General features: G+C 30.9%; 1 protein-coding gene across 3 annotated transcripts in view; it reads right to left on the bottom strand.

The window, feature by feature from the left end:
* Positions 1-27,949, bottom strand: part of DCC (DCC netrin 1 receptor) — a 1,370,610-nt gene that overhangs the window by 330,380 nt on the left and 1,012,281 nt on the right. For all 3 annotated transcript variants that reach the window (XM_074279384.1, XM_074279385.1, XM_074279386.1), the window contains exons 10-12: positions 24,489-24,637; positions 18,932-19,070; positions 11,796-11,845 (exon numbers count right to left, since the gene is read on the bottom strand). In XM_074279384.1, the coding sequence (XP_074135485.1) occupies positions 11,796-11,845; positions 18,932-19,070; positions 24,489-24,637 (338 nt within the window). The remainder of the gene's footprint in view (positions 1-11,795; positions 11,846-18,931; positions 19,071-24,488; positions 24,638-27,949) is intronic.

Genomic DNA, 27,949 nt, shown 5'->3' with positions numbered 1-27,949 from the left:
TCCTATAATTCTGCCCATGAAAATGATGCTAACTCTGCTGTCTGTAGGGATGGTTTCAAAAAGCAATCAATAATCATTCTTTCCTAGTGTCCCTTATGATCAAAGACAATCATTTGCAATATAACTAAAGCCATTCCTCTTTAGAATCTTAGACAAGAAGACACTCAAAATTTCCATAGTCTATTTCCTTGATAGCTTTTTAAAGAAACACTAGTTCTCATAACAGAAAGAGAAAGAAACAGAAAGTTAGAGGCCAAGACACAGAGAGATAGAAACACAATTTAAATTTGATTTAAAGCCCACTTCCTATATATATTGCCAACATAACTGTGTTATACCAGCAAATAAATGCATACATATTTATGCACATGTATGCACACACACATACATATATACACACATATGCATACATCCTGCAATATATAAATATATTCATGACTAACCATCTATCCAGGGACCTAGGGAAATCTGGGCAATGTATTCACCACAAAAGTGATTTGATACAATGGAAAGAATCTTGTCAAGTCAGATGTACCTGGTTTCAACTAACTACTCCCATTCCCAAAGTTTGCTACCTTTGTAACATCAGGCAAATCATTTAACTTTTATTATTAACCTAATTTTCTCAGATGTAAAATTAGAAAAGAAATGGACTATATGGTCTCTGGGATCTTTTCAATGATATTCCCCTTCCTTTTTTTTGTAAGTTATATGGGAATTTCTGCTGACAGTATGACTATAAACAAAGGAAAGAATTCAAATGATTATGTGGAAAATTCACAACTAAAATGTTTTAATAAGTAATCTATGAACATATGTATATGCATATGTTTATATAACTATATCTACCCAGACATAGATAATTGGGACAAAATTGCATTTTTCTTTTGCCTGAATTGTCCTTTTCATTTTTCATATAGATATGCCATCAAAATCCAAATAAAAACTTATTCAAACATCTAGATACAAGTCCAAATACCTCATTGTTTGTCATCTGATAGAAAAAAACAACAACATTTAGCCACATATCTGAAATTAATGAATGTTATTTAAATGTTGGTAGTTGGGTAATTCATATATATATTGTGCATCGATAACCACATTCATCTTAATTTAAACTGGAAACAATAGCAGTGGCTTACTTGGAAGAGTGCATTAGTAACTGGTGGCTAAACTGAATTTGTCCTGAATGATATTTAAAAATCATTGGCAAAGCTACTTTCTCACCTCTTTTCATGCTACTATCTGGGAACCAATATCTACAATGGTAATCAAAATTCTTAATATGGACTTAATCTGTGTCCAGATTTTAGGGTTTCTATGGACTTGAATGGGGGTAAAATAAATTTTTGATTTTCACTAAGCACATAAATTCCTCATTTGCTCCAATTATGCAGTTATACATCAAACATTATTTAGCAAATATGATGCATAAATTAATGGAGGAAAGATTTCCACAAAATATGTAAAATACAAACACAAAGACATAGACACAGAGCAAAAGGCAGAAAGAGAGAGAGAGAGAGAGAGAGAGACAGAGACAGAGACAGAGTAAGACTCCCTTATCTAAGCAATTAAAGCAGATAAAAACAGTGCTGTCCAAAATGCCAACTTATGTTCTGTTTGAAATTTTATTTTGTTCCATTTTCATTTTGTTTTGAGGGGGGAATGACTGAATATTTAGATAATTGTTTAAAGTAACTTCTTCACTATTTCTTATTTCTATTATGGAACTTTCTGAAATATGTTTCCAAGCATTAAGTTGTAATTAGAAGTCTCTGCTTTGAACTACATCTTGTGTAGTGGTATGGTTTATGTTCCTTTTCCTCTTTTTCCCAAAGAGTACTGTTTCTTTCAGTATCAGTTTATTACAAGACTCAGACTCTAAAGAATGTGATTTGTTTTAGTTGTTCTTATTGTCTTTCTGGATTCAACATAAGGTCACTGTATCAAATATTGAATCCCATAGTGATATTCTATGTCTTGAATTTGGGTGGCAGTAGGAAAGAAAATAATCTTGGAAGTCAGGTAAGAAGACTAAAAAGATACAAGTAAATGGTGAAAACAGTTTTTATTTTTTGAATATGATTATGCTAACATTGCTGCTAAGCATTTGGTGAAAGTGAGATTATAATATATATTATGCCAAATATTCAGCTATTTCTAACTAAGCAAATTATTTAATATAGCTTATAGTAAGCAAAGCACTGGGGTAATTTAATTTGATTTTATTAAAAATTTAACATTATTGAAATTGCATATATTATTTTTTCTGGTTCTGTTTATTTCATTTTACATCAATTCATATGTGTTCCTATGCATTTCTGAATATATCATATTTACTATTTCACATAGCATAGAATTACATGAATAATTATTCAAACGCTTAACTCATTTGGATAACTTTTTATAAGCTTTTATAAGTATCACATTAAGAAGAAATTATATCACTAGAGGATGTACCAATATGCAGACAAATAAATTCAAGCATCAGCTAAGTTGTGCATTTGATTTGAATGATCGTCTTGGAATACTACAAATTCAATCTGCCTGGCTCACAACTAGATAAATCCAGAATATGGGTTCCAGTAAATGAAATGACCAGTTCCTTGCATATCTAAGGTTTAAATTGGGAATTTTTTCTTTTGCATTCTAAAGAACAAAAATGGCCTAAAATACATCCTGAAGTATATTTATCCCTTTAGGTATACAGTTCAAGAGAGATGGTAGAGAAACTAGAAAAAAACTCTCCTTAGATAAAATGCTTGTCCAAGTTATAAGAATGTTTAACTGACAAATAACTAGATAACAAAATTACTAAGATAAAGGAGGAAGACCTTAGTTTAAAAGTTTATTTATAGTTAAAAACACAAACATCTTACAAATTAATGTATTTGCTGATGTTTTCATTATTTACCTATATTAATTAAGGTAGACTTTAACATACCATAAACTGTTTAAAAAGGTAGCATATCATCAGGCAAATAAAGGCCTTGCCTTGGAGTCAGGAAGATCTGGAATCAGGTTTTCAAAGTGGCCCATATAGGAGGTATGATCATGAGTAAGTCTTTTTATCTTTCAATGTCCCAAGTAATTCTCTACAATTAGAATCTTGTGGATTGGATGCACTTCTTACAAGTAAATATTAATTACCACTTTCCTTATATTTCTCAGGCTAGAAATCCCAGACTAGAGAAATATAGAAACTGAGACTCCCTAAAGTTCTCTTTGAATAATGCTCTTTTAATTCACTGAATTTTACAATAATCTAAAGATCTTTTTTTTTATTTACAGATTTTCCAGATTAGTCAACTGAGATTCTGTCTCTGTCTTTGTCTGACTCTCTGTTTCTTTTTCTCTGTCTCTCTCCATATGTGTGTGTGTGTGTGTGTGTGTGTGCGTCTGTGTGTCTTGTGTGTCTGTTTACATATATAATTGTCCAAAATGTAATAATTTTAAAAAGCAGATATTAAGTAAATCAGATAAAGGAATGTTGATACAATTTTTAAAATTACTGCCTTGGCAGAGAGGGAAAATTATCTATTTATGTTCAGTCCTATGACTTCCTTCTATATTACTATATTATGGTCACTGATGTGCAGACTATGCTAGAAATTTAGCATAATTTATCTAACTCGAAAGGTCTTAACTTTTGGGGGGATCAAAAATTACTTGGACATTAGTGAAGTTTATGGACATCTCAGAATAATAATTTTAAATACATAAAATAATATATATATATAATTTCACAGTAACCCACATATTGATGTATAGTTATTTTTCTATTCCCCACTGATGTATATGTATGTACATATTCAATTCATACAGGTTCACTAGCCCCAGATTAAGAACCCATGGACTAAGATAAAGAAGAACTGTGCTAATATCCAAATTCAAGATGTCTTCTTATGAACTAGACTATGAGATATCTGAAAAACTAAAAATCATAAAAATACACTTTTATGCTCTTTATTAGCTCAATTGAATAAGTGTTTTTCTCACATATATATGATGGGATTTTTCTTAAGAGATTGTGTTCTCCATAAGTATCATTGTATTTGATCTCATCTTTGATCCAAGGGAATTATCCTTGTTTGCAAACTCTTCCTGCACAAATCTTTCATTTTGTTTTCATTTATTGTGTTTACAGAGCAAAATATAACTTGGAAATATTGTATTGTATACTTCTCTAGAGAGATCTATGTTGCTGTTAGAACTCTGTATATAGACATATATCTTCTTTGCAGCATCTAACTTTCTTTCTATATAAATGATAAATAAAACATATTTTAAAACTCCACAAAGCCATTCTCTAATTTTAAAAAGAAATTAATTTTATTTTAAACCAGTCTGAGTGATTTCCATAAATATAAATCCCTTCTTTTGCTTTTCCAATCTTGTCCATTTGAAAAATAAAATATGAAACAATCTCTTTAATAGCTACTACCCCTCAGCCAAAAAACAAACTTATCATTCAAATAAATGTATTTTAAATAAAATATAGATTTAAGACACTTTAGTTTTTGGGGAAAAAAGAAACTTTCAGTGTAAGATAAAGTTATGTGTGTATTTGTATAGTTATTTTCCCCAGTAGCAATGAGAATCGATTTTTCAAACATGTAGCACATTCTAATGTTAAATTTCAGAAAATATGGATCAAATTTTCATAAGTTTGGTACAACTGGGAATAAACCAGTTGTCTACATGAGTTTTTATTATGAATAACATAGGTATGCACAAAAAAGTCCATATACTGCTTAAACTTAATTTTTTAAAAAATCCTAATCATGTAGCACTTGGCCTTTTGGAAGATTCTTAGAGGTATTTGGATAGAAGTTCAAGATATAAAAAAAATGGCAGAGGATAACTACTGATTTTGATTTAAAAATATTTTGTTGTTAAATTTGTTCATACAATGAGCTTTAATGGTGAAAAAAAAGTTAGGGTTAATGAATATAGCTAACAGTGAATAATGCCATTTTCTGAATGTGATATTGGTAAATTCACTAGACCAATTTTGAGAAAGTCCATCTCCAAATTAATTTCAATAAAAAAAGCTCTGTCTCTCTCTGTTTCTGTCTCTGTCTCTGTCTCTGTTTCTTCTCTCTCTCTCTCTCTCTCTTTATATATATATGTATATATATGTGTGTATATATATGTATATATATATATACATATATATACACACATATATACATATATATGTAATTTTCTATAAAGTAATAATTTTAAAAAGCAAAGATTGAGTAAATCATGTAAAGGAAAGGCGAATAATTCATGAGGTGATTTTACTATTAGGTGTTATATTGGGCAGCTTGTTGCACAGTAGATACTATACATGAAGTCAGGAAGACCTGAGTTCAAATCTAGCCTCAAACACTTATAAGTTGTTTAATTCTGGGTAAGTTACTTAATCCTATTTACTTTAGTCTATCAATTGTAAAATGGGCTGGAGAAGGAAATGACAAGCCATTCTAATACCTTTGCCAAGAACACTCCAAATGGGCTAATAGAGAGTTGAATTTGATTGAAACAGCTGAGTAACAGCAGGCTCGATAATGGATAAAGCACTGCACTTATATATCTGAACCTGCCTTAGATATTAAACTAGCTTTGAGATTGCAGGTAAATCACTTCAGCTTCAGTTTTCTCATTTGTAAAATAAGAATAGTTGATAGAACCTACCTTGCTGTGGGGATCAAATGAAACAATATAGCTAACCAGCTAGAAAGAAGACTTAAAAGGTTATATATTATTAAATATTATAATTTTGCAAATATTGATTTATGAAGTTTAGTTATTGGTACCTTTGTATTTGTTTAAAATGAAAGCATTTGTACATTCAATATTAAATTTCACAGACTCTAAGAGACCATCTGGTTCAAAATGTATCTGAACAAGGATCTTCTGTACAAAATGTCAATAAAAGGATACAAACTGTTTGAAAATCAATGAGAACAAATTCATTTTCTCTGGTGTGTATTTATTGTTGCATGAGGAAACTTTTTCTTACACCAAGTCCTAAATTTGCCTCTGTACAGCTTCCATCCATCAATCCTTATACTGTTCTCCTAGATAATGCAAAACAATTCTTTTGATACTTGAAGACAACCAGTCTACTACCTTCTTACTTGTTTTGTTTTAGACACTAATCCCCATAGACAAGATATACAACTGAACAGAAGAATATCTCATTTTGTTATCTATGCAAAACATTATATAGTTTCTGAAAATGTAAGGTTAAATAAAAATTTTCTATTCTCTGTATAAATTAAGTTCTGCAAACATCAATTCAGATGCTATATATTAAGTGTTTAGCAGACCATTACTATAATTTATTAATATTAGTATTGTGCCCTTCCAAGAAAAATATATTGAGAAGAAAGGAGAGAATAAAGTGGAGTATCATGTTAGTTTGTATTTATATAATACTTTTAATAAAACACCACATTTGATTCTCAGTGAACTTCTCTGACTTAGGTAATTGGAAGTAATATAGTAGTAAGATCACTGGATTTGGAAATAAAGAACATAGGATCAAACTCTATTTCTATTATTTACTTATTTACTTCTACCTATGTGACCTTGGCCTTGGAGATATCTGATCTGTGTTGTCTCTGGATTTGAGTTCTATATTAGTAAATCCAAAAGCCTCATTCAAATAATTGATCCAAACAAATGATATTCACTTTTATATGGTAGAAGAAAAGATAAAGGTTTTCATTAGGATTTTAACATCAGGATTTTAACATTAGGATCTTAACAGCCAAACTAAGAATTTTCTCAGCCCTTGATGACCAAATAAATTAAGGCTAGGGATTCCCACAAAGACAGGGAGATTTTTGTCTAATTTTATTTTTTTTTGCCTTCTTCTGGATTCCATAATTACTAATATCTCCTGAATTTTTTTTCTAAAACTGGTAAATGTATATCATGCTTGAATCTGATGGATATTAGATATTGATTTCTCATTATTCAAATCACAGATAATAAATATCCCTGCCTGTATTTATAATAATATTGGGTCTGTTCCCATGTTTCATCTACTAAACCATACCAACTTTTAGGTCACACCACCAACTATATTATAATTAGAAATTATTTTACTAAATCTAGGTTCAGTTATATTTAATCTCATTATTTGAAATTCTGTTCTTTGAAAACTGATAATATAAAAGAAAATCTCATTTAACTTCATGGAAAGATCAAACATATTTTATGAACAAAAGATAGTAGCCTAAGCTTTTTATTCTAAGAAGTCTTATTTTTTTTCTCAGTTTCATCTCATCTATTAATCAAAGTCTATTGTTTTAGTTGAATTAATCAACAGTAGCTAAAATAGGAATAGAAAGACCATAACATCCTGAAACAATTATCTAAGTGCAATAATTATATACAATAGGCGCTCTCTTAAAAAAAAAAAAAATAAGAATGCGAAATACTAGAAGTCTCCATGTTTCTAAGATGTTAAAAAAAAAAAAAAAAAAAAAAAAGGATCTGAAGTTCACAATAAAACTGAGGATTCAATACTGTCCCTGAACAGCTTGAATCCCATAATAAATGTCATGGAAATTTTTAGCTTCCCATTCTGTAGTGAAAAAAAAAAGCCATTTTATAAACTTTGTTCATGAATCAATTTCTTATGCTTCATAAACTTTGTTTCTGTTTGACTTTCTATCATTAAACTAAACTAATATTTCAACTCTGCTTTTCCTACAGAACTAACTGGGTATAGATTTTTGTTCTTTCACTTTTTGAGAGTGTCCATGAGTGAGATCACATGTAGTAGTGTTAAAGAAAATATCAAAAGGAAAATCCTATTCCAAACAGGAACAGCTTGTTGTGAAGATATTCTTGGAATTTCCAGAGAATATAGTCTGCACATGTTGATAGACCATGTCTTAAGTCATTATAGTCCACAGCAAAATCTCCAGAGATTTAATCATAGGCAAATTTTGTTAATATTTAACTTCTGTCAGAAGACATATCTAGGAACAGTAGATACAAGTTTCAAAAAAGTAGATTTATTTCAAATATAAAAGAAAAAATCTACTATTTCCTAAAAATGACAGCTATTAAAAAGAATGGGCTACCTGATGGAAGGATTTGGGCTGGATGATCTACTCATTGCTTTTGAGGCAACTGCTAATATAGCAGATAGAGAACTGAGTCTGAAATCAGAAGTTAGGATGATCAGAATTCGAACCAGGATTCAGATATTTACTAGTAATATTACCCTGGGCAAGTAATATCCTGCATTTGCCTCAGTTTCTTCAACTGTAAAATAGGAATGATTATAACACTTGCCTCATAGGGCTGTTATGAGGACTATATGAGAAAATATTTGTAAAGGTGATTAGCATAGTGATAGCTCAAGGAAGACAATATAAAATTGCTTATTCTCAATCATTTTCTTCCCCTCCTTCCTCCTTCAGGTCTTCAAGTAGAACTGGTTTCCCTATGCCATTTGTTGAGTATATTGGTCATTTATTTTACATATGGATTGAATTAGGAGCCACTGAGGTCCCTTCCCCCTCTCTGATTATTTTAATTCTTTTAGAGTAGGTAAAAAAAATTGGTATAGTTATCTTGTCAATAATAGTTATTTCTCAGCAGCACTCATTATAGTTGTTAAATTATTTAATTTTCCACATAAAGCAGATCATTACAGTTGAAAGTAGGACAACAAAAGCAAGCAAACTGGAAGTTTCTATACTTGTCTAGTTCCCTCTATGATTACAATATGTGTACCCACACAACCTCTCAGGGACATAGATAGATAGATCTATAGATAGATAGATAGATAGATAGATAGATAGATAGATATGTGTGTCTGTATCTACATATATAATGCTTTGCAAATCTCAAAAATGTCATCAAAATTCTCGCTATTAATATCTTCAACATCATCATAATAATTTTTCAAGCACTTGCAAATACTCCTTGCAAATATTAAATCAGGAAGAAAAAGTTTAATTATCCTATGAATAAAAGAAGTCAACTAGAAATGGAAATGTTTACTTTCAAGATATTTCTTTCTTTCTTTAAAAAGAAAAAAAATGGAAAAAGTCCATATTATTACCATGCTCCAAGCCAAAGGTAAGGAAGAATACATCAGAAATGTTTCTTGTCTCTTTAAAGTCTTTATAATTATGACATATCCTTAGCATCATTGTATTAGTGAGTCTGTCTTTCTACAATTCCTCCAACTTTTATCTTTCCATCTTTTTTTTCCAACTGTGCCAGTTTTCTGCTTATAAAAAGAAATAGATTGTTTTGATTGAAACTTTTGTTTTAAGCTTAAGAAATATTTAATACTGTTAATGCTTTGAAATTTTTATTAAAGGAACTTATTTTCTAAATTTTAATCACTTGTTTTTTTGTTTTTTTGGCAATGCCTTGTGTGTTTTTATTAGTTTTCTATGTATCTGGGACATTGGACCTTATCAAAGATATATAAATTTTAAAAAAAGTTTTGCCCTATCAGCCACTTTCCTATCTTCATTGAACTGAACTACCTCAAATAAACCTATGGTGTTGATGCTTTACTGAACATCCATTACATCTGAAATCAAATTTTAAGACAGCAAATTCTTGAAATTTCAAAGACAAGATAATATTATTCTAGAGAAGTAATCTCCTTTTTAATAATGTAAGAAAAAAATCAGAAAAAAAATGCATTCCAAAATGCTATTGTGAGGGAGATGCATATCTTATTGTGAATATGTAAAATACAAAAGATAACATAACTTTATCCTGGTTTAATTTCATATTTAATATGCAACTAATTATATGTCCAAACATGCTACATCCAAAACTATTTTTTATAATTTTCTCTAGTTGCAAACAAGATATGACCATTTTTAAAATAAGATAAGTTAGAATCACAGAGTTTTATAATAGGACACTATCTTGCTAAAATTTTAAGCTAAATTTTTTCATCCTATAGATGAAGAAATTAAGGCACAGAAAGGCAGATGATGTGGCTAAAATCATATGGCTAGTTAAGTCTACTCACTTTCAGGTAATAATTTGTTTCTCCCAATGACATTCAGATCTGAATCTCATGATTGAATTCTATTTTTTTCATACTTTGGCATAGGCTTCCCCCAGTCTCCCATTATGCTGTAATATTTCTGTTTATATTGATGGGATGTCCATACCACATAAATCTGGAAATCTATAATTTCTTTTAATATTCAGATAAACTGCCATATTTTGAAAGAATTTTCTGATTTCCCTATTGTTCATTATCTCCTCCACTCCTACCCCAATCCCTGGATAATTATTTTTAGATGTCAACTCTTTCCCTGTGAAAATGTTGCAAGTTTCCTGGAGTGATATAAATTTCTTGAGAGCAAAGATAACTTTTTTCTTTTTTTGCACTTAGGATAGTGTTCTAGTACACAAAAAGTATTTAACAAACTTTTGTGGATTGGTTGATTTTGTATTGGCTGAATAATTTCATAAACATTTTTACCAGTACTGGCATGCAAGAACTAAAGGAAACTAAAGATTTCAGAATGAGCCATGCAAAAAATAGATAATATTTAACTATTTCAAAAGATTTGTGATTTAATAAGGATAATTCCTCTATACACATACATAATAACTTGGAAATATGACCAAAGGGCAATCAAACTATACATACCCTTTGATCTAGCAGTATCATTTCTACCTCTGTAATTCAAAGAGATCACAAAAAAATGGAAAAGGACCTACATGAACTAAATATTTATAGCAACTCTTTTTACAGTGGCAAAGAATTGGAAATTGAGGGAACACATTAATTGAGCAATGACTGAACAAGTTGTGTTATATGAATGTAATGGAAGGCTATTGTGCTATTTTAAAAAATGATTAGCAGGTGATTTCAGAAAAAAACGTGGAAAGCTTTACACAAAATAGTTATGAGTGAAATAAGCAGAATGAAGAGAACTTTGTGCATAGTAACAGATACATTGTGTGGTGATCAATTCTGAATAACTTACAATGCCTGGAGACAACTTCAAAATACTCATAATGGAAAATGCTATTCACATTCAGAGAAAGAACTATGGATTCTGAATGCAGATTGAAGAATATTATTTTCACTTTCTGTTTTTGTGGCTTTTCTCTATTCTGTTTCTTCTTTCACTACATGACTAATATGGAAATATGTTTAACATGATTGTACATGTGTAATGTATATCAGATTGCTTGTTATCTTGGGGAAGAGTGAAGGGAAGAACAGAGGGAGGACAATTTGACAAAGTATTATAAAAATAAATATTGAAAACTACATTTTCATGTAATTTACTAAAATAAATTTAAAAGATATTTTAAAATACAGGTCTTACATAAATATCTGATGCACTAAAATGTAGAACATTGGGGCATTTGGAGTAAATAGATTGCCCACTTAAAAAATGCAATTCCTCCCCTCCACACAGCTTTATATACCCCATAGCTCTTTCTAAGGCTTCATTAGTACAAAATTCCCATGAACAACTGAATAGATGGAATTTACTTTAACTTTGACGCTTTATAATTCATACTAAGAAAACTAACTAAAACAATGAGTAACTACATATTTGTTGTTCAATTCATTCACCCCTAAAGAAATGAGGGATATTGGTTATAATAGCATTTTTCTACTAAAGACAATTTTTTTCACTTATATAACCAACTTTATCCAATAAGGTGGATGTTGATGAAATTGAATGACTCATCTTTTATGATTAAAAAAGTAACTAGTTATTGGACTTGTAAATGAACTGATAATGAACATGTGAAAAGCCACTGGGTAGACTTACCCTTGAATTAACCACTTCCAAGGAGATGTTCTGAGGTGCAGCACTGGGCACTGAAACAAAACAAAACAAAACAAACAAACAAAAAAAACAAGTAGAGAATGATTACCAGCAAAGTCAAAAAAAAAAAAAAACACAAAAAAACAAACAAACAAACAAACAAAAAAAATCCAACACAAAATCCTTTGGAAAGACAAGGATGTATTTGTAATCTAGTTATAATTATGCATTTAATTCAGCTGGCACTTCAAAGGTCCCCTGAAGAAATAAAAACTGACTGCATATGTTCATTTCTTCTTCTTTTTAGTGGATCAGTAATTCAGCTAGGGAGTCCCTGAAACAGTTCATCAAGAATATGCCTAATGTGACACCAAATACTGCCATTTAATTACAGCTTTCAGCTGATTACCTTCCAATGGAAAGAAATGAAAACATTTGGGAGATTTCTTTGCTTTATTTCGAATGGTGAGCATTTCAAGATCTGCATGCTTTTATGATGGAATATTTCATTCTAATGGTCACCCATGTTGTTAAATCCTGTTAATACAATTTCTTTTCTCTTCTAAAATGGAGAAAGTAGAAATTCTAAGAAACACAGTACATATTCATAATGGTTTGAATTAAGGAAGTGTGCTGAGAAATAGGCTGTGGCATACATATAATCAGCTTCTCAATTATTCTGGGAGAAAATTTATCTTTTACCTCCTTTTAAATAATTTGTAAGCCTTCCTTTCTTCTTTACTCACCTCCTCTTATACACATTTCCCCCCATTTTCTTTTCCTAGTAGGGCAACTACTTTTCAGGGACCAGGGTAAGTATATATAAAATAGAATCCTAATGTTTTTCAATAACTAATGTATCAGTGTCTGAATCAGTGAACTATAATTGCATTAGAACCATATTATTAGCCAGTAAATATATAAAGAAATATAATCTCAGCTCTTCTCTTCAATAGCCAAATAGTAAATTCATAGACTTACTACAATTTTATGAGTTAATTTCTAAATATTTTGGATTAGTTTCTTTTGATACCATTCATATCTCCTGTTTTTCATTTAAAGTTCTAAATTGAAAAGCTGATATCTCCCCAAATGCTAGATTTCATTAGCACCTGGTCAGTGCCTTTTGTTTACACATTCAATACATGTATATTATCTGTATGAATAATAACAATACACTCATTTTAGTCTTAAATATTGCTAAATTCAACTCTAACATAGGATTAAACCCAATTTAGAGACTAGGAAAGACTTGGAGGGGTTCAGTGATTTATTTAAAGTCATTCAGTTAGTAAATATTAAAGTTGTAGCCCAGGGACTAAACGCAGAACTTGGGTCTTTTGGACTATAAGTTCAGTGCTATTTATATCACATGAAATGAAAAAACAAAACAAAACAAAACAGAATAACAGGAACGATGAACAAATCAATAAATTAAAATAATAGTATCCTTTTCATAGGATAACGCAAATCTATATCTACAGCAAGTATTGTCTTTTTTTTGTATTTAGTTTGCTTCAATAAAATATCCATGTATTAAATTATAATCATGTAGGGATATGCATTAATTTTTATATTACAAAGAGTCTTTATACTTGGAAAATTGAGTAAAAACTAAATTAGAGAGTATTCTACATTTTGCAAAAACACATGTTCCCCCAATTCCTACTGCTTAATTCATTCTGTGCAATATTTTCCTTTCAAAAATAGGGCAAGTAAACTATTCAGATATGCCACTCATGTCATATTTTTAGTTGTGTATACATAAAGCAGCATGCTAGAGACACACACTGCTTGTAGCAACACAGCAGCTCTTTGAAAAATACATTTAGTCTGTCACTACCAACTGTCATTCTTGACACTTTTCTGTAACTCACATGATACTAACACAAAAGGGAACATGATTTTTAGGAGAGTACAAACTTATTATTAAAAATGATTAAGATTCCAATTAAATCAAAGTTAATTTTTTAAAATTCCCCTCCTATCCATCCTTAAATATAATTTATCTTTTTTTAAAACAAAAACTACTTTGACATTCTAAACTTCAAATATATCTGAACAAGAAACATTGTTTCTACTATTCAGTTTAATTTTCACCTTCCTTTCAAAAAATATTCTTGCTGAGCAGGGAAAAGAAAGACACCTTCATTATTCCTTTCTTCATTCCATAGTCAATATTTTACACACACACACACACACACACACACACACACACACACACACACACACACACACACACAAATACCCACACCCACTTCCAAGATAGTGCTTTCTGTGGCTATTATAGTTCTTAGAATAATACTTCTCAGTACCAGCCCTGAAGTCAGGAGGACCTGAGTTCAAATCTGGTCTCAGCCACTTAACACTTCCTACCTGTGTGACTCTGGAGAAGTCACTTTACCCTAATTGCCTCAGAAAAAAATTAATAGTAATAATTTTTAAAAGAATAATACTTCTCTATTAATCTTAGTTGTGTGATCCATGACAGGTTGCTTAACCCTTTGCCTCATTTTCCTCATCTGATAAATGAATTGGAGAAGAAAATGGCAAACCACCAAAGTATATTTGCCAAGAAAACACCCAAATGGGATTATGAAAAGTGACACAGCAAATGTAAATATGATGTTGACATATTTTTACTAACTATAAATACTGCATTAAAATTCTAAAACTAACTCCCCTGCAATTTTTAATCCTGAGAGCTGTCTGAAGCACTTAGGGAGTAAGAGATTTGTCAGAAACCTAGAGTCAGTCAATTTCAAGTGACAGATTTTGAATTCAGATGTTCCTGAGTTGAAGAGTAGCTCCATATGACATTATGCCATGCCTTAAATTTAAAGAGTGTGAGAAAAAGAGGATGCATGACAAAAACATTCCCGAATTCTATAAATCACAATACTCTGATTTCCACAAACAAAAAAACACAATAAAAATAATAACCATTTATATGGAACCTTGGGATTTTCAATACAATATATACATACATACTATATAAAAATATAAACACATTTATATGCATATACAAACATTTTAAAAGTATGGATCTATATGTTTATATATGTATGTTATAAATGTATTTTGTAAATTAAGTGTTATTATTGTCCCAATTGTACATTATAGGGACCCTAAATTGAAAGAGATTAAGTTATTTGCCCAAAATCACATAGCTTATATAGTGTCTGAACTCAGGTCTTCCTGACTTAGTCTGCATTTTGTCCATCATGTCTGCTAGCTGTTTCTCTATTATAATATACTCATCTTCTTGAATATAGCGTAATTTATCAACTAATCTGTATATGACCTGACTTGCATTAAAATTAATTTATCATATCTAATTACTAATCCTTTACTAATTCTTTTTAACCACTTGTTGACATTAAAGTAAATATTAAAAATATAATTTTATTGAAGACACTCCAGTCCTAGTGGGTAATCAGATTTTTGAGATCATAATCTTCTCTACATAGGCCTTGAGTGCCATTTAGCTTGTGGTTAAGAGTTTTTACTCATGCTTATAAAAATCTATTAGCTTCTGATCTGCAGAAGGTTGAGAATCTACAGGGCAAAGTATGATTTTTTTTCTTTATACTGCCAGATCTCAAAAGACCTAGGAATATTTTGCATAAGATGCAAATATAATGGCATGATAAAGGCATTAAAAATCATAACAAGCCAATGTGTTTTCCCTGCATGATTGTCATACAGACTTTGAAAGAGCAAGCACTTAATCTATTTTTTAATCTATAGAAGTCAGTAGCATGGTGCCTCTGAATATATTATGAAAGTATATTTAATTGGATTATATTTCAAACTCTAAATTCTCCTTACCATTTGTTTACCCTGATCCAAAGAAGTGAAAATAGAGAAAAAACAGAATTAGCCATATTGTCTGTGTGTGCATGTATGTGTAGATTTGTATGAATGTGTGTGTTTGTTAGGGAGAGGGATCTCAATACCTATGTACTATAAAGATATAATCTATAGTCTAATATAGTGCTCCTTAAACATTTAACTGCAGAAGGCAAAGAGAAAGGACTTGGTTTAGTGCTTTGCTCTTTAACATGTCAAATTATTCATCATTTACCAAATGGTTCATTAAAGATATCTGGTTTGAAAACTCCCCTCAATATGGCAGAACACAATAGTTTAAATGTGTCCTGAGGGGATCTAATTTTTAGATTAAGAAACAATATTATGTTAATAAGTACTTTAGCTAGCTTCTGGACTTGCTGTCATATACATCAAATGGCATGTTTGGGAGTATTTTAGGTTCTACACCTGGTGGCTTGGTTAAAGAAAATATGAGCATCATTAAACACAGACCACTAACATCTCAAAACACTTCGAGATCTGCAGACACTCTCACTAACTGAATCACAAGGTAGCCTCCTGTATTTATCTTGCTCTGAAAGAATTGTGTTTGTTTTTAGATGAAGCTATTGCACTATTTTTCATAACTATTGACAGAAAACTTTCTGAATGATATCTTTAAAGTAAATCTGGAACCTTATCTTACTCGAAATACGTAGTTTCTTAATCTTTTTTATTAGATTAGAGTAGACCAGTAATAACTGAAGATATTAGATCATTGTCGACTCAGGGGACCAATGATTTTGAGGAGTTAGATATAGGAAGGTGTTTTTACCTACACAAATCCCAAAATAATTAAAACGGCAATGAAAGTTTAACTGAAAGGAACATTTTAGAGCATACTATCAGAGTAGAAAGACTCTTTGACACAGGAGAATTCAAAGAGAAGACTCTTCTTAAAACCTGCCAAAGCTCACTTAAGTTTTCTCTTTCTAGATTTACACCTTTGAGGGAGAAACAAGATATTGTGAGAGCAGAGACATTAGGATGTATGTGGCTACATTCAGATAGCACAGACTCACAAAGAAAAACTCCTGTGATCGTTCTTTAATATTGCTATTGTTCAGTCATTTTTTTCAGCTATATCTGACTCTGTAACTTCATTTGAGGTTTTCTTGAAAACATACTAGAGTGGTGCACCATTTCCTTTTCCAGTTCATTTTACAGATGGGAAAACTGAGGCAAACAGGGTTAAGTGTTTTAAATAGCTAGTATGTGTCTGAAATCACATTTGAAACCAGAAATATGAGTCTTTCTGACTCCAGACCTGGTACTCTGTACATTACGGGGCCACCTGTCTGTCCTCAACATCTTATTTTTATTTGGTTTGGCTGAACTGATTGGTTGCAAATTGATTCAACCAAAATTCGTGCCTATAGACGAGATATAGCTTAAGGTTTGTGTGGCTACACATAAGATCAGCTTCTTTTCAGTAACAAAAGCAACTTGCATCCCTGTTTGTTGGTGTGGAATAGAATCTGATCCTAAAAGCTTTTCTCTTCAGTGACATTGTAGTTATTCCTAAAGAGTTGAAACATTTCCAAAAGATAATTTTTTTGGGTAATGAGAAATAATCTATCTTTCTCACTTATGACATTTAAAACCAAAGTGGAGAACAGGGCCACAGTATTACAGTTCAGAGTGTGAATTAAATCTACATAAATTATGTAAAATATTCATTTTCACTTGTTTTCTTTTGTTTTTATAATTATAAGTGTGAAGTAATTTATTCTGCCAAGATCCACTCTGTACAGCAAATGATAAGAGAATTAGATGGATGGGCATTAGAATTACTTTAAAAATAATATTGAAGAGGTGTCAAATATGAAATAATAATTTTTTTTAAGTTGGAGCTGCAAATGAGCCAGAATCTGCAATGCAAATAGTATCATGAAAAGGGGTTCAGGGAACATGAGTCTATCATCCATTTCAATAACATGCTTTACTTCACATGGCATCTTTTCACTTTGTTTAATGATACATGTCCCTTCCCTTGCTCTATTGACAGGCTATGAAGCCTGTCTACTCATATCCATATGCCCAGGTTAAAGAAATATGAGTTAGTAAGACAACAAGAGGTCATTGTGTCTTCTTCTTCATCTTTTTAAAAAACTAAATGTATCAAAGTCATACCATCACACACAGAGCATAGCCACTGTAAGAAATAATGAGATTCTGAGAATTCTTTTTCAATAGCATTTCTGTTTCAACCCCTTTTCTCATCTTTTCACATTTTAAACTATGTTCTACTTTCATTTCATATTTTTTCTAAATATTCACTTGTCTGTAATTTTCTTTTATTCTTTACACACCAAACTTTTTATTTACAAGAAATAGATTGATTTACTCTCATTTCCTTTTTTGTAGCATTTAAGAAAATCTTTTTTTTTTTGAGTCTTTCTGGCATTATTCATATACTTTAATATCTCCTTTATTTCCAGATATATTCTTTGATTCCCTCTCCTATCCAGTGAACTGTCTCTTATAACAAAGTAACAAATAATAACAAAAGAAGAGGGAAAATATTTCAGAAGAATGCATTATTCACTGATTCTGAATGAATGAAAAAGTATTTATTAAACACTACTGTTATATGTACTATCTATTATTCTGGGGCCTGATAATACAACAAAATTTAAATAGTTCATGTCTTTAAGTAACTTAAAATATAAGGGAAATAAATAAGAAAAGTATGACCAATATAGAGAGTTTTTATTTGGAGAATCATGGGAATGTTGGGTAGAGTCATAGAACAGTCCATTGTATTGTCCCTTCTAATGGTACATTTTTTCATCTCTTAATTAGGGATGAATTTAAGTATTACAATTATACAGAATTATATACATTTTGTATATATTATATATTATATATGTATAATATATACACATAAATGTATAACATTTAATGGAAGTATGATTGAAGATAGTTCAATCTTCTTTTAATCCTTATGTGTAATTTGGAAAGGATTAAATTAACAATGTAAAGGCAGAAGGGAACTCAGAGATGATCTCATCCAAATTTCTCATTTTGTAGATGGGAAAATTGAGGCTTAAGAGAGGTTAGAGTTGTTCAGGGTCACATAGCTAATGAATGTCAGATTTGGTATTTGAGTATTTGAACCTGTTTTCTTGATTTAATTATTCTATCTACTAAAAAGTAAAAAATTCATACAAGATTTGTTAGAAATGGCTCTACCACAATTATACAAGTTTAATTTTTTTAACTTAACACTGTAAAAACATATGGTTTTCCTAGTTCTAACTTACCATCAGAAAGTGTCACAACTGTGAGGTCATCGGTGGATACCCCTGGCCCGTATCGGTTATAAGCCAGAAACCGAAGGGTATACTCGGTAAATTTTTTCAACCCTTCTAGCTTGTAAGACAGTCCATCAACTTCTATATTCTGGGAAGATAAAAAAAAACAGAAATTGCTATTAAGAGGAACATTAAAGCAGATATGGCAGTCATTTTGTGGAATAAATGGATTAGATATTAGACTTTTGCTCACCAAACTACATAGTTTAAATCTTTATTTGAGTAGCTGTAAAAGGTAACTTGTAACATAGAATTCCTGACTGAAGTACTGTCCTCTGTAGTCTCCTGTTAATGTATCACTATACTATTTTTACAGTCATTAAGTTCCAATTTGCTTTACACTACACAATACATTACTGGTTTTTTTTTTCCTCCATAAATTGACTCAAGACCAGAAAGAAGCTTACTAACTCAATGAAAAGAGATTGGCTTCTGTGCTACAGAAAGAATTAGACCATAAGAAAAAAAGCGGATAAGATTCCACCTTTATTTACTACTTAAACAAAAACTTAAACATAAAATGTTTTAAAAATAAAACAAAAACATAATATTGATTGATATTAAATAATATTTTGGTTAAAATATTCAGAATTATATGATGCAGGTCAGTACTACTTTTCTATCATGGAAGGTCACCAAAGAGGTAGAGATAAAAGACTCTTTTAGAGGTTATTGATTCAAATGGCTTCATTTTAAAGATGAAGAAATCGAGGCACAGAAAAGTTGTCATGTGGTTCAGTTCACACAACTAGTAAATATTTGAATTTAGATTTAAGCATAGGTCTTCCTTATTCTAAATGTAGCACTTTTTCCACTGTATCACTGACTTTCCTTAGCAAATAAGTGACCCCTCTGCAAAGAGCATTTTAAAGTAATTTGGAATAGAGATACAAGTAATGCATTAATGACAGATCACTTCAATCTCAAAATGATGACCCTGAGACATCCAGATCCTAACTTGAGGATGCAATAAATCATGTAATACAACATAGGAAATTTCAATTACTAATGTGCAATATTATTTGTAAGTTTTATACTTGATATAGTAAACTTTAGTAAATTGAAAAAAAATAGGTTTTATTATAATTTAATTCCTTTAAAAACTTAATGAATTTGGTTTAAGTGAACAAAATCATCAATTCTGTCAGGATCATACACATATAACTTCAATGCCCTCTAGTTGAGCTACAACAAAGCTACAACAAGATAGTCAGACAATAGTCAGTCAAAGAGCTTTTACTAAGTCTTTAGTACATTTTTCCATGTAAACTTCATACAAAAAAAAAAGACAAAAGAGATTTGTCCTCAAAAAATTGATTCTAATGAAGGAGAGAATACATATGTAACTAGGAATATATAAGATTTAAATAGAGAAGATTGAGATAAACAAAGAATGAAAGGCACTTCAACTGGGAAGACCAGAAGAAGACCTCCTAAACATGAGATTTGAGAAATCCTAAGGTAATACAAAGAAATTAGTATGTAGACACAAGGAGATACTTCAGATACTTTAGACATAGGGGACAGTGACAAAGAAGTCACAAAGATAAATAAATCATGTGCAATGAGAATCAAGTGAGCCAGAAACTTAATTATAGAATGTGTAGAATTAAATTACATGATATAGAATTAAAGTGTGAGAATCTAGGAAAACTATTAAGTCACAAGGTTATTAGGAGTTTAAACATCAGAAGTTTTTTCTAGTAAATTTTATTATTTTTTTATTACAAATTGCTTTATGAATGATATTAGAAGAAAAAAAATCAGAGCAAAAGGGAAAAACCATGGGAGAGATTAAAAAAAGAAAAAGAAGTGAACATAGCAGGTATTGATTTGCACTCAGTCACCTTAGTTAGTTAGCTCTTTTTCTGGATGCAGATGGCATTTTCTGTCCAAAGTCTACTGTGATTGTCTATTTTGGATCACTGAACCACTGAGAAAAACCAAGTCTTTCATAGTTGGCCATTGTGCATTTTTACTTTTATTGTATACAAAGTATTCCTGATTCTGCTTGTTTCACTCGTATCAGTTCATGTAAATATTTCCAGGTCTTTCTATAATCAGTTTGTTCATCATTTTTTTATAGAACACTAATATTACATTATCTTTATATACCACAGCTTACTCAGCCATAACCCAATTGATAGGCATCTACTCATTTTCCAATTCTCTCACACTTTAATTCTATACAGTGTAATTTAATTCTATATACTGTATAATTCTTTATTACATGCAAAAATAGCCTCTACAAACGTTTTTGCATACATAGGTCTTTTCCCCTTTTTTATGATTTCCTTGCAAGTACAGACCCAGTAATGGTACTTCTGGGTCAAATGGTATACACAGCTTTATAGCCCTTTGGTTGGATTCTTTCACAACTCCACCAGCAATGTATTAGTATCCCAGTATCCCCACATCCCCTCCAATATTCATCATTATCTTTTCCTGTCATCTTAGCCAATCTGAGAATTGTTTTAATGTTAATTTCTGTAAGCAATAATAATTTAAAACATTTTTTCATATGACTATACATGCCTTTGATTTTATCATCTGAAAATTGTTTGTATATATGCTTTGACCATTTATTAATTGGGGTATGACTTGTATTATTGTAAATTAAACATTATTTTAAAATTATCAGAAACACTGGTTATGAAATTTTCCCCAACTTTGTATTTCCCTTTTAATATTGTTTCTGTTGGTTTTGTTTGTACAAAAATCTTTAATTTTTTAATTTTAATTTTTAATTAAGGTAATCAAAGTTGTCCATTTTGTCTTTCATAATGTTATCTAGATTTTCTTTGGTCCTAAATTCCTCCCTTCTCCAAAGATCTGCTAGGTAAATTCTCCCTTGCTCTCCTAATTTGTTTATGATATCATCCTTTATGCCTAAATCATGTATCCATTTTGACCTTATTTTGGTAAGGGGCATGAGATATAGGTCTATGCCAAGATTCTGACATATTATTATCTAGTTTTCCCTGAAATGTTTGTCAAATAATGAGTTCTCATTACAGAAGCTGGAGTTTGCAGGTTTATCAAATACTAGATTACTATAGGTCCTGATTATTGTGTCATGGGTATCTAATCTATTCCATTGATCCACCACTCTGTTTCTTAGCCAGTGCCAAATGATTTTGATGACTGCTGCTTTGTAATATAGTTTTAGGTGTGGTACTATTAAGCCACCATCCTTTGTGTTTTTTTTTTTTCATTAATTCTCTTGATATTCTTGACCTTTTTCTCTTTCAGATGAATTTTGTTATTTTTTCTACTTCTATAAAAATAATTTTGGCAGTTTTATTGACACAGCGCCGAACAAACCAATTTAGGCAGAATTGTCATTTCATCCTATTAGCTCAGCCTACCCATGAGCAATTGATATTTTCCCAATTGTTTTAATCTGGATTTGTGTGTGAGAAGTATTTTATAATTATATTCATATAGTTATTGGGGTTTTCTTGGCAAGGAGACTACCAAGTATTTTATTTTGTCTACTGTAATTTTAAATGGAATTTCTTTCTATCTCTTTCTGATGGGCTTTGTCAGTAATATTTAGAAAAGCTAGCCAGAAATTTTTAAAAGCTTTAAAAGAGGATTTATATTTGATCCTGAAGGCAATAGAGAGTTAATGGCATTTATTGAGTACTCAGATAAAAAGGTTAGCTCTACACTTTAGAAAAAGTCATTTTGGCAATTGGATGTAGAAGATGAATTCAAATGGACTAAAACTTACAAGTAGGGAGACCAGTTGAAAGAATGTTGCTATAGTCTAGCAGAGAAATAATGAGGGCCTTTACTGGAGTGATGGACATGTTGTAAAGAGCAGGGACCACAGACAGGAGAAATAAGAGTTTGTAGCAGCTTTTATATTTGCAAAGTACATTTGAGAAATCACTGAATTTGCAGGCCTAAGTGCCGGGAAGAATAGTAGTGTACTTACCAGTATTAGGGAAGTTTGAAAGAAGGGATAATGAGTTTTGTTTTGTTCTCCTTCTTGTTAAACTTAAAATGTCTATAGCCATCTCATTGGTATCATGGGAATGAAAATTGGAAGAAAGATTGGGGCTAAAGACAGCAATTTGGGGATCTTCTATATAGATCTGATAATTAAATCTATGAGACCTGATTAGATCCCCAAGTTAAGAGACTAAAAATTAAAAAAAAAAAAAAAAAAAAAAAAAAAAGAGAGGACTCAGGTAGTCTCAGGGAACATAAAAAGTTAATAGTCATGACAAAGATAATGATTCAGCAAAGAAGAAGAAGAAAAGATTAAACAAATAGGAGCTCTAAATGTTCTTCAATAATTCTTTATTGTTTTCTAAGATGGCTGGAACAAAGTCACTGATCTCCTAGCTCTGAATTAGATTTTTATTTCCCCTCCCATAGCCTCACCTACACTAATTTTTTATAGGGGGATGGAGTTTACATTTAAGTCACTTTAATTTTTATTTAGATAATTGTTAGTGATTTTAAATAATTTTCAGCTGTTTTGTGAATCAATCATGTTTCTTCATTTGAAAACTGTTTTTATCCTTTGTCCACATATATATTGGGAAATGGCTGTTAATTTGATAGACCCTTTCACATAGAAAATAATTAGAAATGGAAATGACTTTCAAGAGGCTGACACTGATGAAGACTGTGACCTCAGATGTTATATAAATGTTAACTTTTATTATTATTTCCCACTTTTTCAAAACTGCTAAAATATAGGTGCTAATATAAATTACTCTATTTCCTATACCACGCTGCCTTCCAAGAAATGTACACATTGAAGAAGTCATCTGCCTCCAGAGAGAGACTGAATATGGATCAAAGCATAGTATTTTCACCTTTTGTGGTTGTTGTTGGTTTACTTGTTTTTATTTATTTCTTGTGTTTCCCTCTTTTTATCTGATTTTTTTCTTGCATGGCATGATAAATGTGGAAATATATTTAGAAAAATTGGACTGTTTAATCTATATTATATTATTTGCTGTCTCAAGGAAGGAGAAAAATTTGGAATGCAACGTTTTGTGAAGATGAATGTTGAAAACTACCTTGGAATGTATTTGGAAAAATAAAAAGCTATTAAAAAACAAATGTGCACATGTATGTATAAGTGTATATTATGCAAATAAGTAATTTCACTTTTTTTTTCAAAATGAAATTCAGATGGACTCAATCTAATGCCAAGATTTTTATAATTTCCCTCTTCATGTGTGAAGCCAACAGTAACAATTATCTGTTACACCTATAAGAAAATTGGCATCTTCTCTATTAACTTCATTCTAATGCCCATTTACCTCTCTAGCTCCTTGTGTTACAAGTAACTGCGGCAATCCTGGATCCAATTAAATTATTCAAACTTTCAATAACAATTATTTTAAAACTAATAAACTATCCAGTTAATATACTCACTTGAATTAAACACTTTATTCAGCTTCTGGAAGATTTTTCTTAAACATTTTTCCAGCTCAAGCACATTCCTTCATGCAATGCTATGATTCATGCTCTTTCCTACCTGTTCTTTTCCAGTAGAAGCCTCAGTGCAGAACAATCTGTAACCTTGGACTGGACCATTTGCATAGGCAGGGGGTTCCCAGGAAATAAGAATTGAGGTAGGTGAGGTAGATATAGCTTGCAGATTTTCGACTGGCCCTGGCACTTGTACTGTTGACAAGAAAAATAAATAAATATTAAAGAATTTCTCATTACTCAAAATTATATATATATATATATATATATATACATATATGTATATATGTATATATATATATATATATAATTTGTTTATTTATTTGTATATAGGTATCTGAACTTCTATGTGCTTCATACCACATCACACTGACTTGAACTTAAATAATTAGTATAGGGAAGATCTATTAAAATATTATAAATTAGGATATATATATGTATATATACATATACATACATATATATATATGTATATGTATATATATATATATATATATATATATATATATATATATATATATATATATATATATATATATATATATATATATATAATGTGAACTATTAGAGGTAGCATGGTGTAATGGCCAGAGTGTTGAACTTAGCATGAGATTTGCTTGGGTTCATGTCCAGCCTTCTGACCTATATTATCTGTGTGATCTAAGGTAAATTACTTACCTTCTCAGTGCCCTAAATAATCAGCTGAGACAAAGTTGCTGAGTTGTTTTGATAGCAAGGGTTTCTTCCCTGGAAAGCTTTCTACACCAAAGTAATCATAGGTCCTGATGTCCTTCTATCCCTCCCCCTAAGATTACATACATTTAAATCATGAAATAAGCACATTTATGAATGTTTTAATAATCTGCAACCATTCTTATATTCCAGCATTGGAAAGGAGTGGCTGACTGTTATAAAACACAAGTATAAATTATTGGTATTACTTACTGTTTCTGACAACCTTAACATTTCTCAGACCAAACAGATGTTTGGATGTTTGTAGTACATATTCTAATTTATGAATATGTTAAATGGCCTTTTGTCAGTTAAATGTTTTGCCAACAAAGCTTCTTTAGATTGATTCTGACATTACTCATCTGCTACATGAAAGAAGAAATCTATTGAGAAATTCCTTGAAAGCTTTCTTCTCAATAGCTTCATCTAGACCCCTGGTTTTCATAATGTTTTCCATGGAATTATCGTATCTGATTTTACCCTCCAGGGTTCACCAGCCTGGAGTGATCTAGCTGAGATTTATTTACCATTCTAAATTTTACAATATACTTTACAAAAAATGATCTTTTTTTGTTCTCACAAAAATTGTGACAAGTAGGTTCTATTTCTATCACATTTTACAGATGAGGAAATTGAGATTGAAAGAAATTAAGTGGGAACTGAAGCCTTCCTAATTAGAAGTCCATTTGCTTATAAAGATGGCTTTCATATTCAGCACTAGTGTTTGAGAACAGTTATATCAGAGTATAGGTGTCCCATCCCATTGAAAATCCAGCTTGAATCCAACTGTAAAGTAACCTATCCCTTTGCCTTAGAACCCTGGAAAAGTTAGAGAGAGAAGTATCAGGCAGTGTTGTCCTGGAAAAAGTTATAGTGATCATCTCTCTTTATCTAGAGACATGACAGAAATAAGATCAGAAGATAAGGCAGCAAGACAAACAGGAGAAAAAGTCCATACCTCTAAATTTCAATATTCTGAGGAAAACCCTGTCATAGAACTCTAGTTAAAATACTTTGTTAACCTAAACATAACACCAGCCCCATGATCAGTTTTTATAATGAGCTTAAAGTTTCTATACAGGTTCAAAGAAATTGATAAAATAAATCAAGGCAAGAAAGTAAAACATAAATTCCTTGCTTCAATACTATACCAAATGAAAGAATGAGCCAAGATTTTGACTTTTTGTATAGGAGGTGTATTTGTTTGTGGAATGAAATTATTGGTTACAGAAATTTGAATTTTTGCAGGTGTTTATAGTTTTGAAACATAATTGTAGAAAAATAGAAAAAAAATTAAAAATAGAAGGAAAGCATCATAAAGATGATTTGATTCAACCCTCTCATTTTATCAACGTCAAAGAGGTAGTAAAGAACTGAACTACCATTTAAATATATCTTCTGATTTCAAATCTAGATCGCTTTATATCCTTTCTATACTGAAGAATCTGTATGTGATTCATCATAGGGAACTAGTCAATAACACTTTCAGAATCTTTTCATTTTATTACTTGAATACTGAGGCATAAACACAAGAGTTAAAGCAATGATTTGCACATAGCATCAGAAGGACAGCAAAGGAAATGTAGTCATCATTCTCCCCTTCCCTGCCTTATTTTACTGAGGAGCAGGGAACTGTCTGTCTGTTTGTATGTATATTTGTCTCTGACTCTCTCTCTGTCTCTGTTTCTCTCTCAGGGGTCTCTGTCTCTTTCTTTCGCTCTCCACAGACACGTACACACATACACACACACAGTAACAGAGCTGAAATTTGAATCCAGCTCTCCAAATTTTAAATTCAGAAAAATTTTGATGGTATCTTGGGGATTAATAAACAATGGCTTATTGAAAGAGGATGTCAAACTATGGCCTGCAGGTCAAATCTGACCCTTTTTCCTGTGTTGGCAGAGACCCTGACTAAGAATATTTGATTTAACCTACAAGTCATAGTTTTCCTGACCCCAAATCATATGACTGTAAATTGTAGTAGTGTCCTGGGCATGTACTCTTTTTTTCTCTTTGCCCCCCTCCCTTTTTTAAACTGATACAAGGTCCTCAAATGTTTGCAGATATTCAGACTCCTTTTCTTTTCCAAGGTTTTGTGGTTATATAGCATGACAATTTTGAAATAAGTGATAGTGTGAAAATATTCCAAGAGAACAATGTATATGTTTTAGCATGTAGATTAATTTATTTACATGTATAAAAATATGTGTTATGGACGTGTCAGAACTACTGTCCAGCAAAAAGATGAATTAGTGCATTATTAATTAGGGCTCATAGTGCACTTCTGTTGACAACCTGACCATCTGTTTTTCCTAGTTAAGGTCCTCTACTTGATTTTGTTTATTATTATCTGTCAGCAATTACTGCTAGTGCTAATTTCCAGGAGTTCATAATTTTACAAATCTATAAGTGAACCCTTCAGCACAGGGTATTTAATCATGATATTTGGGAATTGGAAAAAAAAAAAAACAACAACCTCAGAGAACTAATCTTCTAATAAATGCAGGATCCCTTCTACAGCATTTCTAACAGTGTGTGAGTACTTTGACTCATTTGTAACATCCAAAATCAAGGCACAGTGTTTTTATTAGGGCTAACAAATGGTTGTCATTTATGAATGTGCGTTCTTCTTCCATTCTATAGACACAAGATTCTATACAGAGTTTAAGTATATGAATGAATAAATGAAAACATACACAAACATATATATACATCTGTGTCTGTCTGTCTGTCTATCTATCTATATCTATCTATGTTCCCTGATTGCCTCAG

This window comes from Sminthopsis crassicaudata, chromosome 1 (genome assembly GCF_048593235.1).
Source record: "Sminthopsis crassicaudata isolate SCR6 chromosome 1, ASM4859323v1, whole genome shotgun sequence".
In the NCBI taxonomy this organism is placed as follows: domain Eukaryota; kingdom Metazoa; phylum Chordata; class Mammalia; order Dasyuromorphia; family Dasyuridae; genus Sminthopsis; species Sminthopsis crassicaudata.
This window is presented reverse-complemented; position numbering and strand designations above follow the sequence as displayed.